Source organism: Nipponia nippon, unplaced genomic scaffold, assembly GCF_047370975.1.
Source record: "Nipponia nippon isolate SJK-2023a ecotype South Korea unplaced genomic scaffold, ASM4737097v1 scaffold_5, whole genome shotgun sequence".
NCBI lineage: Eukaryota > Metazoa > Chordata > Aves > Pelecaniformes > Threskiornithidae > Nipponia > Nipponia nippon.
Genome location: NW_028262369.1, coordinates 20,469,413 through 20,483,922, shown reverse-complemented (window position 1 = coordinate 20,483,922; position 14,510 = coordinate 20,469,413). Strand labels below are relative to the sequence as shown.

At 36.9% G+C, this 14,510-nt stretch overlaps 1 protein-coding gene across 4 annotated transcripts in view; it reads left to right on the top strand.

The window, feature by feature from the left end:
• Positions 1 to 14,510, top strand: part of LOC104009232 (serine/threonine-protein kinase TNNI3K) — a 107,515-nt gene that overhangs the window by 40,912 nt on the left and 52,093 nt on the right. For all 4 annotated transcript variants that reach the window (XM_087733111.1, XM_087733109.1, XM_009461189.2 and 1 more), the window contains 10 exons: positions 1,884 to 2,028; positions 2,120 to 2,224; positions 2,892 to 2,986; positions 3,635 to 3,784; positions 5,866 to 5,952; positions 7,174 to 7,230; positions 8,275 to 8,367; positions 8,448 to 8,505; positions 8,617 to 8,811; positions 9,167 to 9,271. In XM_087733111.1, coding sequence (XP_087589237.1) covers positions 1,884 to 2,028; positions 2,120 to 2,224; positions 2,892 to 2,986; positions 3,635 to 3,784; positions 5,866 to 5,952; positions 7,174 to 7,230; positions 8,275 to 8,367; positions 8,448 to 8,505; positions 8,617 to 8,811; positions 9,167 to 9,271 — 1,090 coding nt within the window. The remainder of the gene's footprint in view (positions 1 to 1,883; positions 2,029 to 2,119; positions 2,225 to 2,891; positions 2,987 to 3,634; positions 3,785 to 5,865; positions 5,953 to 7,173; positions 7,231 to 8,274; positions 8,368 to 8,447; positions 8,506 to 8,616; positions 8,812 to 9,166; positions 9,272 to 14,510) is intronic.

Genomic DNA, 14,510 nt, shown 5'->3' with positions numbered 1-14,510 from the left:
AAAAAAGAGACATAAAAGGTATATCCATACCCATTTCAGGCATGCCTAAGAAGGTTCCCAGGTGCTGGAATGCAACTGCCTATCCTGTAAACAGAGAGAAAGCTCCCTAGCGTGGATGTGGTGCATAATAACTGGCAGTCTCAAACAATTCCCACCTGCGGGTCAAGGATCTTCCAGGGAGGGCTCCCCTGTAGACAGGTTGCATGCAACTGCCCTTAAAACAGTTTGGTACTATTGGTTGATACCAGCAGTTCTGTCATCTTGGCCTCAATGCCAGGAATGTTCCCAGTCATATTTATGTTATTAGTACACATGCAGCCATAGTCTCACACTGTTCACTTGATAATAACTGTTCTCAAGAATTGCTGGTTTTATGTTGTTCTATTGCAGAATCATTTTTAAATAGAAGTTCCTGATAAAAAGTGTGTAGCATTAGTGCTTGCTATACGAAAACAACAGCAGTCAAAATTAGATGGTTTCAAAAATGTGAGTCTGCTTCTACATGCTAACTGAAACAACATTTTGATCTAACAGATCACTTACTGATAGGTTTCCAAGTGCTTTGCTGAACTGGGACCCAAATCTTCAAGAAAGAATCTTGGTCTTACTGAAAAACAATTGAATCGATGAATTTTTTAAAATTCCCTCATTGCTTGCTAATGTTGCCTATCCTACAACAACCTTACTATTTCACCAAAATCTCTGAGAATATGAGCTACCCAGGAGTTTAAGAAATCACATCAAATTCAAATCCTTCATGCATATATGCTTAAATAAGAAGTATTTAGAATGAATTAGTTTCAGTTTTCTTTTGCTTTTAATCTTATATTCTTGTGTGTTGATTAAAGCAATTGTTTTTGCAGGTAGAAGGATACAAGAACTGGTCTTCAGAAATTTAGAAAAAATACTTTTATTGGATATATTTTTATAGGTTATGTGCAACATACACATTGCATGATTTTGTGACAGAAAGCACTGGAAGCGCAAATCTCATTTGGTTCCCATGTGAAATCATATTGAACCAACATAGATAAATACCATTCCCACCCAACAATAACATACTATGTCTCCAATTTTACCCATTCTTTTATATAGTTTCATGTTCTGTCAAAGAATACTCCCATCCTCTTAAATATGTGAAGCACATATGTAATCATCCTTGCAGGCGAAAAGAGACATTGAGCAAAATCAAAACATTGATAATCCAGACATTTGAATGACTTCTCCTCTTTCTTTCTTGTCTTTTAGGTGTTTATATTTTAACAGTGACTATGAAAAATGTATCCTTATTGTGTCTCCTTTACTTTTTTAAATTTCTTTTTTGTCACTGTATAACTATATCAAGAATCCTTGATCCTGCTACTCAAGGAAGCTAACACAAATCTTAAAACCAAATGGATTTTCCTTTCCTAAGAGCAACAATGAAGTATGTTTCTTCCTAGTATTTGCAATTAATAACTATTGTTCCATGCATTTGGAATAGCTCAATGGATTGCTTTCTTACGTATAGTAACTATGCATCTTGCTTTTGCTTCACATTGTAATATACTGACAGCAATTGCTCTTTCTAAGGGTCATTTATAACTTGTGATTCATTCATGAAAAGCTACATCAAAACATTCAATACATCTGCTACTGGAAGAAAGCAGTTATACCCTAAGTCCAAAAAATCGTCTTAACAGTGTACTGCAGATGACACTGAGTAATGCAGTTTTGATATATGAAAGCTCACAGAAATTTCAATTTTAAAGAAATAGGGCCATAAATATTTCAGCAGGAGGTTTCATAACATATATGTGCAACACACAAAGCATTACTAAATATCCAGAACAAGCTATGTAAGTATAAATTACTTTCTTTGGTCTCTTTCTGGCAAATGACAGTGAATGCTCAGGACAATGAAGATCACGTTCCTCTGCATTTCTGCTGTCGATTTGGACACCATGAAATTGTAAAGTTTTTACTCCAGAGCAGCTTCGAAGTTCAACCCCATGTGGTGAATATCTATGGAGACACACCTTTACATCTGTGAGTCACGTGGAGAAGCTCTGTTTTACGTGGTTTGGGCCTAATTAGAAAGCTGGTATTGTTAACAACTCTTTACTGTCTTCATCTTCAGTGCGTGCTACAATGGAAAGTTTGAAGTTGTCAAGGAAATAATTCAGCTCTCAGGAACAGAAAGTCTCACTAAAGAAAATATATTCAGTGAAACGGCTTTCCACAGGTGAGATGTTTAAAAAGCTATTATCAATAGAATTCCACTTATACATGCATGCAATACGACACCCAAAATAACAAATGTCTCACCAACAGCCAGATGAGGAACAAAGAAAGCAGTGAGCTTGACATGGATGTTTAGTTTGTATCTTGAGATACAGGAGAGGACATGAAGTAAGAGGTAGAACCAGATAGTGAATGGGGAGAGAGAGAGCAAGCAAGAGAGAGAAAGGTAGGGAAGGCATCAGGTTCGTCAACATCTGTATGAATAATGGTTTCTCTTTCTGTATAGTTTGGAAGCTGAGTTTAGAGCCTGCTCTGCCTAGAAACCTGCTGAAGTCTAGATAGTCTAAATTAGAAATGAGGTGGCAGAACACAGTTTGGTCATGATGCTGTAAGTTTGTAAAGCGTTATTTAAGAGGCACTTTGCAAAACTGACTGTATTAATTTTGCATAGCTGTGCAAAATTAATTTATACAATAATAATCAGAATGTTTCTGAAATTACAGAAATGAACATGCTTTGGTGGATTAATATGTATTTGCACATTTCTAAAGATCCTTTATTCTATTACTACGTTTCTATCTCTGTGTAATTCTTTTTAAATTTTTGGCTACCCAAAGTATTTGTCCTTTTATGGACTACAGCATTCACTTTTCCCTTTATTTTTGCAGTGCTTGCACATATGGAAAGAACATAGAACTTGTAAAATTTCTTCTTGACCAGAATATTGTAAGCATCAATCACCAGGGAAGAGATGGACATACAGGTAACATCATCATCCTTATTGTGTATGAGTGCCTATGCCAGCACCAAAAAATTTGGAAGCCATATACACAATCAGGATTTCTAGGGTAATTCCCATGATAATTCAATGATCAGCATGCAATTACCTTTCAGACAGATCTCAACTTTTTTGAAATACATTGCAGGGTGGCATAGAAGTTATGAGTTTGGTGAGGATGTGTCAGGCTCGTTAGCTTGTATATGAGTAACAAAACCTGATGTAAACTGATTGTCCCATAGTTAGGCTTCTAAGCAGTTTTAAGAATTGGGCCAAAGTATTATTCTGCTAGGATCTGGGCCTATAGGATATAGTGTCTGAAGGGCTGCATACCTCCATGACCCTACTACAGGCAACAAAAAAAAGAGCCTTCTTTTTTTCTACTTGCTTTTCCTCACATACAAAGTTGTTAAATATGATTTGCAGATGGTAGAGTAAATGCTGACATGTTGTATAGCGGGCAATAGATTGGTTCTTGCAGCATTAATATTTTATTTTTACCTATTGCCTCAGGTATTTTTTTGATAATATATTCCTTCATCAAGGAAATCAATTCGTGCTTTTTAGTTGTTTCTGCAAGTCCTGTCATGATGTTCTGACAGTTTTGCTTACTGTGCTTCTCTGATGTTCTAGGATTACACTGTGCTTGCTACCATGGTCATATTCGACTTGTACAGTTTTTACTGGATAATGGAGCAGATATGAATCTGGTAGCTTGTGATCCCAGCAGGTCCAGTGGAGAAAAGGATGAGCAGACCTGTTTGATGTGGGCTTATGAGAAAGGTATATCAATTTTCTAGTTTCTGCTACACAATGCGTAAGAACAGTACAGGAAGGAGAGAACAGTACAAAATAACCCCTCAGTCCCTGTAGACTAAGAGCTCTCACCATGAGCTTTCCAGTTCCTGGCATGAATAGTTATAAAAAACAGCCCTTTTCTTTATCTTCTCAGATACTCTGTTAAACACCAGTTTAATTCAACAGAAACTCAAGGACACGAGTATTTATGTGCTGCTAAAATAGAAAACATACAGGCTGTTCAGAAAAGGTTATTTCTCCCTTTGGTATGTGCATGAGGAGTTTTGATTTTATTACTGAAGGAGGCATTGCAAGGAGCGATGAATCAGTCGTAATCTTAAATTTTTGCAAATATAGATCAAAGCAAGGCATTTGGCATAGTTCCTGTTATACTGTTCTATATGTACAGCAATGTGTCAATTTTCTGTCCTGTTTTTGACTCCATGCAAATAAAAAGTTTTATTTCTTCCTGAAAATGTTTTTGATGTTCACATCCATTTATGGATTTCATCGGTGTTTGAGAGACATGTATTTATGTGGGATATCCTTCATTTTATTCTTCCTGGCATTGCCATTCAACCCCTATGGACTGTGGAAGGCTATTTAAGCAGTCTCTTCATTGCTTTGGTAAAGAAGCAACTCAGCTTCTTTGGGTTAACATTTATGTCAATTTAAGTGATAACACTTCAAAAGTTTAGTTCAAGCATCCTCTGAGTTTGGATGTCCAGAAAGCTGCTATCTGTAAAAACCTCTCCTTGATTTAAATTCCTATGTTTTAGAGAATTTTTCCATCATGCTGACACTCTTTGGTGTGAGCTCATGTCCCTGGCAGCCTAGTGAGTCAGCAGGACTTCTTTTCTGTTGAAGGTAACTTCTGATAACAGGATGAGACTCAGCAAGAAAGCCTCTGCCTTGTCTGTTTTCTCTAGCATTCTTAAGAGTTGGAGTTGTAAGGTTTTCTCAGGACCCTAGAAGATCTAGCAAACAACCTTTCTGTAACTTGTGGGCTTACTGGGCTTTCCCTGGCTTATTATAAGCCAAAAAGGTTGTACTTATTAGGGTATTAGTGAAAAATATCCTTAAAGAAATGCCAACAAACTTTGCAACCGAAGAAGCAGGAAACGATAGGTGGCATTTGGTACGTGATCCAAGCATCATGGCCTCAGTACAAATGTGTATCTTTTCCTCCTCTTCTTGCCTGCTCTCATCTTTGTAAGCAGCAAACAGGAGCATTTCCTATCGGCCTGGGTGTACGAATAAGCAGTGCTGAGCCTAGCCATTTACAGTGAGCACAAATCAAGACCTCAGAAATGCTTTTCTTTCCCATATGTTTTCTAGGGGATGTGGTAAAATACAAGTTAAAGTTGGAGGATTCTGGGACATTCCCCCCTCCTCCAAAAGCATTGCAGTACCATTTATTATGAAAATGACTATAATATAGTAAAACTATGGCTTTCAAAGGCCTTTCAAAAACCTGATATTGGCAAGATACTCTGTATGAAATTACTGAGGGAAAACTCATCTTTGAAAGGTTTCGAAAAGAATTTTGAATGTTGCCAAGCAGAACTTTGTGCATCAAACATCCAAGAGAGTGAGCACGCTGTGCATACACCACTCTCTTCTGGTTCCTTGCAAAGGAGAATAATGAGCATAGCAACTGCCTACAGCAATGTAGTGTGCAAATTTTGTCCAGTTTCAGACACGAGAACTGAAATATTTTCAGGCACAGGTTGTCCTTGTAAGGCCTATTGAAGACTATTGTCAACTTCCATTTTAGGATTTCTGTAGCAGGGTTTTTTCTATTGCCCTATATCACATCTTAGGATTAGGTGGGCTCATGAAAATAATATGTTTGTTTTTATTGTCAGGTATTTCCCTATATTTCTGTGGTTAAGAATCATAGTATGTTTCAGATTAGCGCCGCTGTACCTTTGTTTATATGTTTTATAGGCACATTGTACATTTTTTTTTAAATCCTCTGATTTTGTATAAATCAATTAAAAAAAAAAAAAAAGACAGCTGTTGCGTTTACCTGCAAATCTTTATATTTCCTTTTTCTTTCTTAGGTCATGATGCCATTGTGACCCTTCTGAAGCATTATAAGAGACCTCAAGATGAATCACCCTGTAATGAATACTCACAACCTGGAGGAGGTATGATCTGAGAAATCACTTTATTTTCTAACTGAAGGGTCTGATCCAAAGACCACTGAAGTCTCTGGGAATGTTCCACGGATGTCAGGGAGCTTTGGATCAATTCTGTCTGGCACAAAGAAAATTAGTGTCATGAGAATCCCCATTTTCTAGGTACCCTCTATTTATGTCAAAATTCTTCCTTTATCTTAAAAGAGTTGTCAGTTTATATTACTCACTAGAAAGAAAAGCTAAAAACTGTGAGATGCAGATCAATCCCTAGTAATCATTACTCATACCTTTTTATATCCTTAATACCTTGTTTAGCCATTCTCTTTGTGTTTAATTCTGATGTTTCTTTGATTACTGACATTCGGTATATTTCTATACTCCATCCCCTTCATATTTTTTAACATCTTTGGATATCTAATTCCCCTTCGGGGAAAATGAATTACCCTTTTTGCTACAAAAACACTCATTTGTATTTGCAACTAAAAGACAAGTAGCAAGACGAACGTTGATGTAAGCACTTGATAAACAGAACATTTTGCAGTGTGTTGAGAATGCTGTCTACAGAGAGGGTGAAAATGTTGTACATTGCAGCTTGTCCAGGTCATTGACTCCTCCTGCCATGGAAACAGTCAGCAGCAGGATCAATCTTCTTCCTACATTTCCAGCTCTGCAGAGCTGTTCCAGATTCAGGTTTAGTATCTCTCAAGTGTATGTAAATCTTTAGGGGACGAAGTTTATGCATATATTAGAAATTTATTTTGGCAAGCAGTTAACACACCCAGATTTTTTAATGCTGATTGTTAAAAGAACTCAGCTCCCACTTGAGCAGAAAAACAAGAGATTAAATTTTTGGTACATGGAGAGAGCTGAGGTCTTTTGGAAAATCTAGTCAGTGAACTAAACAGTGCAATATGCTTGCAGCCCAGTTGTCAGAATTTGTGAATCTGATCTGAGTTCCTCTACAGAATCTAGCTGATATAAAAGGCTATGTTGGCCTTCTTCAACACCAGTGAAAGTCAGTATCGTTCTACAGCATTTAGTGAAACTATATACAAATTACTTTCAAGAATGCAGCAATATAATGCCACAATCATGTGTTTGTGTGCTTATTTGTATTTTCACCCCCTTATTTTTCATTCTTAAAGCAATCATTGGCCTCATTAATTTATCAGTACAGATGCTTATTCTTTCTTTGAATTCCATAAAATTCATTCTGTTCTTTTATTTCAGATGGTTCCTATGTGTCAGTTCCATCCCCTCTAGGAAAGATTAAAAGCATGACTAAAGGTATTCTCAATGGCAAGGGAAAACTTGAACATTTACGGTCTTTTTATCCAAGGTGTTTGTCAGCTTAAACATACTACGCAAGATTCATTATTCCCACAATTTTCATTGTTCAGAATTTTAATAATGTGCATAAGCACCAGCTATATTTCCCTAGGATAATTTTAGGAAACAATATACTTAGCTTTGTTGCTCAGCGTCATGATAATTCCTGTATTTATCTTACTTTCATTTACTTAAAAAAATTATTTATTTTTATTTCTTCAGAGAAAAGGATGTGAATGTGAATTAGTACTAATTAAATACACACACATACATGAATGCAGACAAATATTGTATTGAATTCCACTGTAAAATGTCTGGATTACCTTTACAAGAAAAATTCTGTCCAGAAATAATTTGTGTTAATCTGAAACACGTATAGATAAGAGTTTCAGATGAATATTTGTACTTTAAAGTATTTCATTTTTCATGGTGCTTTCAATTTTCCACTTCAAATATTCACTCTGGATATAATCAAATCCTTACATCCTTTATATAGCAGCATTGAAATGTTCCATTTAGAAATATTCTGATAAACTTTATAGTAATAAACCAAAAAGATCAACAAGGTAGAGAAGTTTGCTAAATTAAGTTGCAAAATTTAGATTCCACATGTCACTAAGTAGTCAGTCAGATCTGGAATAACATCCCCTGCATCAGTAACGAGCACTAGCTATACAGAAAAAAAGGAAATAATTCTCCGTATAAAGAATTTTACACAACCATGACATGATACAGGCAGAATATGCTTATGGGACAGTGTTCATCACTGATAAGATTTTAAAGCCAAGAAAGCCCAAGGCAACTGTCACATTGCAAGTATTTGTCTGTTATTGGGGTTTACTGTGGTTACTGAAAGAAAAGGGAATAGGATTACCAGTCAACCAATTTACAGGAGGAAAATCAGCTTTTACTGTGCAATGGTTTTGTGAAGTTAAATGCTTATATTCTTTCCTTCCCCATGACCCCACATTTTACAAATAGAATAAGTGTTTTCTTTTGCAGAAAAGGCAGATGTTCTTCTCCTCCGTGCTGGTTTGCCATCACATTTCCATCTTCAGCTCTCTGAAATAGAGTTCCATGAGATTATCGGCTCAGGTACCAGAAATAAGAACCCATTTGTTTTAAATGGCTGATGTTCATAATAATTTGTGCTTATTTATTCTAAACCATTTTAGGTTCTTTTGGAAAAGTATATAAGGGACGATGCAGAAATAAAATTGTTGCAATCAAACGGTAAGTTTATCAGACTGTTCCATCTTGTTTTGGTTAATGATCTAGTTGGAAGTATTAAAAAAACCATATTTTATTATATTTTTGCCTGTTTTCTCTCATGTAAATTCTAAGCTATCGAGCCAATACCTACTGCTCCAAATCTGATGTGGACATGTTCTGCCGTGAAGTTTCCATTCTCTGCCGACTGAATCATCCATGTGTCATCCAGTTTGTGGGAGCTTGCTTAGATGACCCAAGTCAGTTTGCTATAGTCACTCAGTATATTTCTGGAGGATCGCTCTTCTCCCTGCTTCATGAACAGAAGAGGTATTCTGCTCGTTCTCTGCTTAGGCTTGTGGTACAGGATCCAGAAGACTAGTAAACCTATGCTGATGTAAATGTTATTCATGTCAGTATAAAACAATAGAGAAGGGAACACACTAGAAAAATTTTAGCTTTGATTCAGATTATTTGTTGTACAAGGGAAATTAATAAGTAATCACAAAATTGTTATTTAGTCATTATTTTACATTATATGCATTTACATTACATAGATTATATAACATTATTTTGTATTTAAAATGGTTTTAAAATTTCCATGATTTACAGATAAAAATAATTTACAGATGATTCTTGTCTGTTTATTAACTTTGAGTAATATTATATTTTTTCCGAAATACAGAACCCTTGATCTGCAGTCTAAATTAATCATTGCTGTAGATGTTGCCAAAGGCATGGAGTACCTCCACAATCTCACACAACCAATCATACATCGTGATTTGAACAGGTAAGTTCCTTTCTTTACCCCAAAAATTCAGGGAATATGAAGCCACAAAGCAACAGTGGTGGTCTGCAGTCTGTTATTTGCAGACCACTGTAACTGTGTGGGATCTCATTAACACTGATGGAGCTTGGAGGAAGGTCGGCTTGCATCAGTTGGACTGGGGAATTGGGGCACAATGCTTTCACATTCACTGGAGGCTTTAATATATTTTAGTTGAATGACTTGACAGACAGTAGTCAACTCCATGCTCATAATAATTTCACTGACAGATATCTTATCTGAAATTTACAAAATATTTATACCCTATTTGCATACATTAGTCCTGTGGGATAGCCTTTTTACAATTTATATAATGTAGTATATTTCCCCAGCATAATTTTTTTAATCCAAAGCATTAATAAATTCATTTCACCTACTTTTGTCCCTCTGTCAAGTGCCTAATTTAAACTAGTCACTAGTCCCCCTAAGGTCGATGCAGAAATGCAAAAAGACTTCCAGAAGGCAATCCCTCCCGTTTGTCTTAGGTGCCTGTCTTAAAAAGGGAGGAACCTTGGATGAGCTTGTACAGGGAGGGGAGCAGCCATCTAGTTTAGACTAAGTGCCTAATGCTGACACTCATAGAGGTATGGTAGATAAATCCCAGCCCAGGTGTCAGCTGACAGCACCACCGGCAAAGAAGTAGGACACAGTCTACATGAGTCAGTTGTCCAGATTTCCTTCTGGAAATGTACCTGGATTGAAAAAAACTCAGTGTTTTTATACAAACCAATAAGAGTCACATTTGCTGAACTGTAATTGTCATTAAAGGATGCAACTACTAAAAAACAGTATTGTCTCGCGTCTGGCCCGCCAATGTTCGGTCTTTGTTAGAAGCAGGAAATATCTTCTCTACTGAGCGGAATTTTTTTGTGTCTTGTCTACATCAGAAATCACTCAGACTAGCCATTCTGCACTAACTTCTGCTTTGGAAGGGGACTAACCAAAATAACCTGTAGGTATATTTAAAGAAGAGCAACCAGGTGAAGAAAGTTAGTGCTGAATAGCTGTTGCACTTTTTAGCTGCAATAGTTTGCTTGGAAACAGCTCCTTTGTATGTATGAGCACTGTGACAAGAAAGCTGCTACAGAAAGAATTCTCAAAAAGCAGAATGAAATGAGTTACAAAATGTTTTTTTTTTTCAGTGTCAGACATACACCTCTTCATTTTCCACTAGCTTAACTACGTGTTTTTAAAAAAATTACAGAAATGTTCATTTTTTTTATATACCTCAAGTGATCAGGCCTATAGAGTTGTGATGATATAATAAGTAACATTTTCCTGCATCTTGCTGAAAGTTTTCACTTCCTAGTGACACTGATAGCTGCAGTGAAAGATTCCTTGTGAAAGACACATTCTTTTGGAAAAAGGAAATGAGTTTTTCCCTTTGCTAGGTGAAGAAATAAACTGATTGTGAGACTATGCCCAGTTCAGAGTTCTGGTATGAAATTCTGAAAAAATATGATGAAGCAGCAATTTTCTGGATATTGTTGTTGGCATTTCCAAGAGAGGAGCATGGCTTGCACACATGAAAAGTTCTGTTTTCTTGCTCCAAGTGTACCTACACTGACAGCTCTACAAAGGACACCTATGAAGGGAGGGACTTCAAATGTAGCATTTGTCCTTTATAAATGGGAAGTTTCTTGGCATCTGAAGCATAACAAGGACACAGTATGTGTATATATAAGACCAGTCACAGGGATGCAAGCTGAAGCCCACCAAACTCAGTGTCCTGTCTCTGGCAGTGGCCCATAATGAAAATTGGAGAGCCAGGCATGTATATAATGATAATGTCTTGAATTCTCTCTCAGTGCCCAAGAACTTTGGGTTCAAAAGGGTACTTTCAAAAATGAGTACCTGCTCTCAAAGTTATTTTTTAAATGAAAGAATAACTCTATTTGTGGTTATGAAAGAAAAAATATCCTTGCAGACTGAAGAAGAAAATCAGATCACTAATGCAAAAGAAACTGCCCATTTCTTTATTTTAATCTGAAAAATGCAGTCTACAAACCAGATCACTTCAAGCCAGCCTTCTGGGATTTATGTGCCCTAGGTTAGCAATACTGGCACAAATTCTGCTTTATGCTCTGACTGCAAATTTTAGCACACTTTGCTTTATTCATCTACTCCAATGTATCAGTGCACCCATCTGCTCATATTAAAACTGCTACAAGCACATAAAAATGGCTACTGTTAACCACTGCCAATTACATACTCAATTACTTTATTTAAATGTGCAGATATGATGTTTCTGTATGGATATGATAAATGTATGATGTTTAGAAGAATATTGCTGATATGATATATTCATCCATGTATACTGACTATATGGATGGTTAATCTAAGTATATTAATATAAACCATATTCTGCAATTTTACTGTAGCAGAGCTACATAAAATTTGTCTGTCAGAGTATTTTAAATGCAATTTGGATTGACTAAATACTTTCAAAAACCCTGTCACTTATCAAAATTCTTTTAGCCTAAGAAAGCCTGAACCCACATTTCAGAGGCCTTTGAAATGCTTCACTTTGACATTTTAAACTATTTTTTCTATTCTTCCTAGTTTTTTAATTCTTTTATTCTCCTTCAAATTCCAAGTTTTTAAAATATAATTCTACTTATCAAATAAATCTTAAAAAATAAAAATGAAAAATTCAATGTTTCATCTTCATATGAACAAGTAAAATTTTGTTGACAGGAAATGTCTGTTCCCCACTTTTTATTCAATAATGTTAAGCTCCATAAAATGTTCTGCATCAATGTAAAATGAAACAGTCCATTAAAATCACTTATTCAAACAGTTCAATTAATTAACAGGAGACATTAGGACAGGCAAACTCTTAAGTGCAATTCAAATTCTCTTCTAATATATTTTGAACTAATTACAATTCATCATCAAGTGATTTGACTGCAAAGCTTTGTAGTAACCAGTTCTGAGTGATTCAGGAGGAATTCAGGATTCAGGGAAATCTTAGAAGGGAAAGCACAAACTGTGTATTCTTGACTACATTTGAGTGATGCCTGCCTGCAGCGCAAGCTGTCAGCGCAGTGCTGATCCCATGGGAATCCTCCTTCTGAGCAGCGTTAGGCCTCTCCGAAGCATGATTGGGTAGGCAGAGGTGTCTCGGCTCCCACTTTTGCCCGCAAAGCCAAGGTGGGCAGCAAGTACTCCCCGAAAAGCCCCATGCAAGCACTCCCCGAAAAGCCCCATGCTGTCTGCTCTGCGGCACCTCACCTGCCCTGGCAGCAGCAGTCACAGGGAACCCCAGCCATCGGCTGCTCCTGACCAGGCAGTGCTTCACTGTAGCAGACATTGCACCTCTTGATCCCCTTACAGCTTTGAGTGCTCCCACAACTGGCAGTGAGATGTCTGGTCTCTGATTTTCTGGTGTGTTACTGGTGCCTTATACTGTTGTTTTCTAGTCTTTAGGGGTATATCCTGAATTAAGTCAGCTTTTGATAATGTCAACTAAGGCTTCTTCAGTTTCTGTCTCCCGGCCTCACTATTTTTCCTCAATGCAGAGTATGCTTGGTCCTGACATCTTGTCATTATGAAGACTCTCTAATTTTTTAATAACTGAAATGATGAAATGCTGAACATTTAATTCATTGATTTCTGTCCTTGTTGACTGGATTTCCCACACAGGTAAATACTTTCTTCCACTGTTCTGGAAGGATGGATAAAAATACTTGTTTAATCTGTTTCGGTTTTTTTCATTTTCCATTTGAGAATTCTCAGTTTATTTTCAGCATAGCACTGTGCTTTCATATAATACCTTGTCACTTTCTTTCACTACTTCTTTTCCTTTTCTTTGTTTGTTTTGTCTTTTTTACTTTAAATATTTTCCCATAATCTGTTTCTTGATTTGTTTAGCCCATTTGTTACAGATAAAAGCATCTCCGATTAGATCACTTCTAAGAGCTAAAATCTAGTGCAGGTCAGTGCACTCATTCGATTTCTTTGGTGATACTTGAGTGGAAGCACTGAGTCCTTGGTGTATGCAGAGAAAATCTGTTCTTGCTTTTCTAGCTATGAAAATAGTCTCAGGGCGTGCATATTTCAGTGAAGGGTGGTGAAATACCTAATGTATTGGATTATGAGATTTTAGATGAAAATGCCTCCTTTTGCTAAAGACAAAACATGATTCTTAGATCTGCTGGCCCTTTAATGCAAAAGGCACATCATTTGAACTGGTGATGGTTGGGCTTTCCTCTCACACAGCATAGCTGTGCACTGCTTTGAACAAACAGCCTGCTGCCTTTGACTGTCATCTGTTCTGCTTTTACAAAGCGTCCCTTGAAAGTCCTAAGTATTGAGATGGACATTCAGTTCTTCAGTTTTGGCCCACGTCAGGATTGCTAACAGTTTCTGACTAGATACCTTTACTCTTTTGGCAAATGGATCTCAGCCCATCTTGTACGACAAGGTCTGGATTACGAGCAAAGAGAAACTGCTGATATCACAAACTTTCAGTACGTTAAATTGTGAGGAAAAGCTTGGCACTGGGCGGAGCTTTTCTATATTATCCTTTCTTTCTTAAAAAAAAAAAAAAAAAAAAAAAGCTGTTGATAACAGCGATGTGGCTCCACCAGTTCTAGAGGCTTTTGGAAATGTTACAGAAAAAAAGCTGTTTAGGCCAGACCTTATTAGTGAGTGTCCAGTTTTTAAAGTATAAGGTGGATTCACTATGATTTGCTGTGCAGAAAGCAACCTGGATCTCAACCTACAAAAAAGAAAGGCTGGAAGAATGTCTTCTTACTACCTCATTATTTTTTTCCCAAGATTGTACTTGCCTCATTTCTCCATTGCATACTATCCATGTCCACCACCTGTTCTCCTCCTTACAGTCAAGGTTCCCTTCTCCTCACCCCCCTGGCTCTGACTTCACACATCCTCCACTTCCTCACTGAGTCTCTTTCATATACCTGCATCCCTCCACAAGTTTCTTTCAGGCCACCAAACTGGAGCTCAGAGGAAGATGCTTTCTTTTGAAGCTGTAGTTCTGATGCAAGCTGAGAGCCCCATGTCTGAATGCTGCAGTCTGTGTAACTGTTTTAGGATAGCAAAGATTCAGACCTTATGCTTTGTCACTAGTAGCTGTTAGAAAAATAGTTCTGCACTGAAGGATTTTAAATAACTTTTTCCACAAAAGAAAACCCAAAACAGTATCTCACTAGAGAGCCAAAAAGCACATCATTGCCTC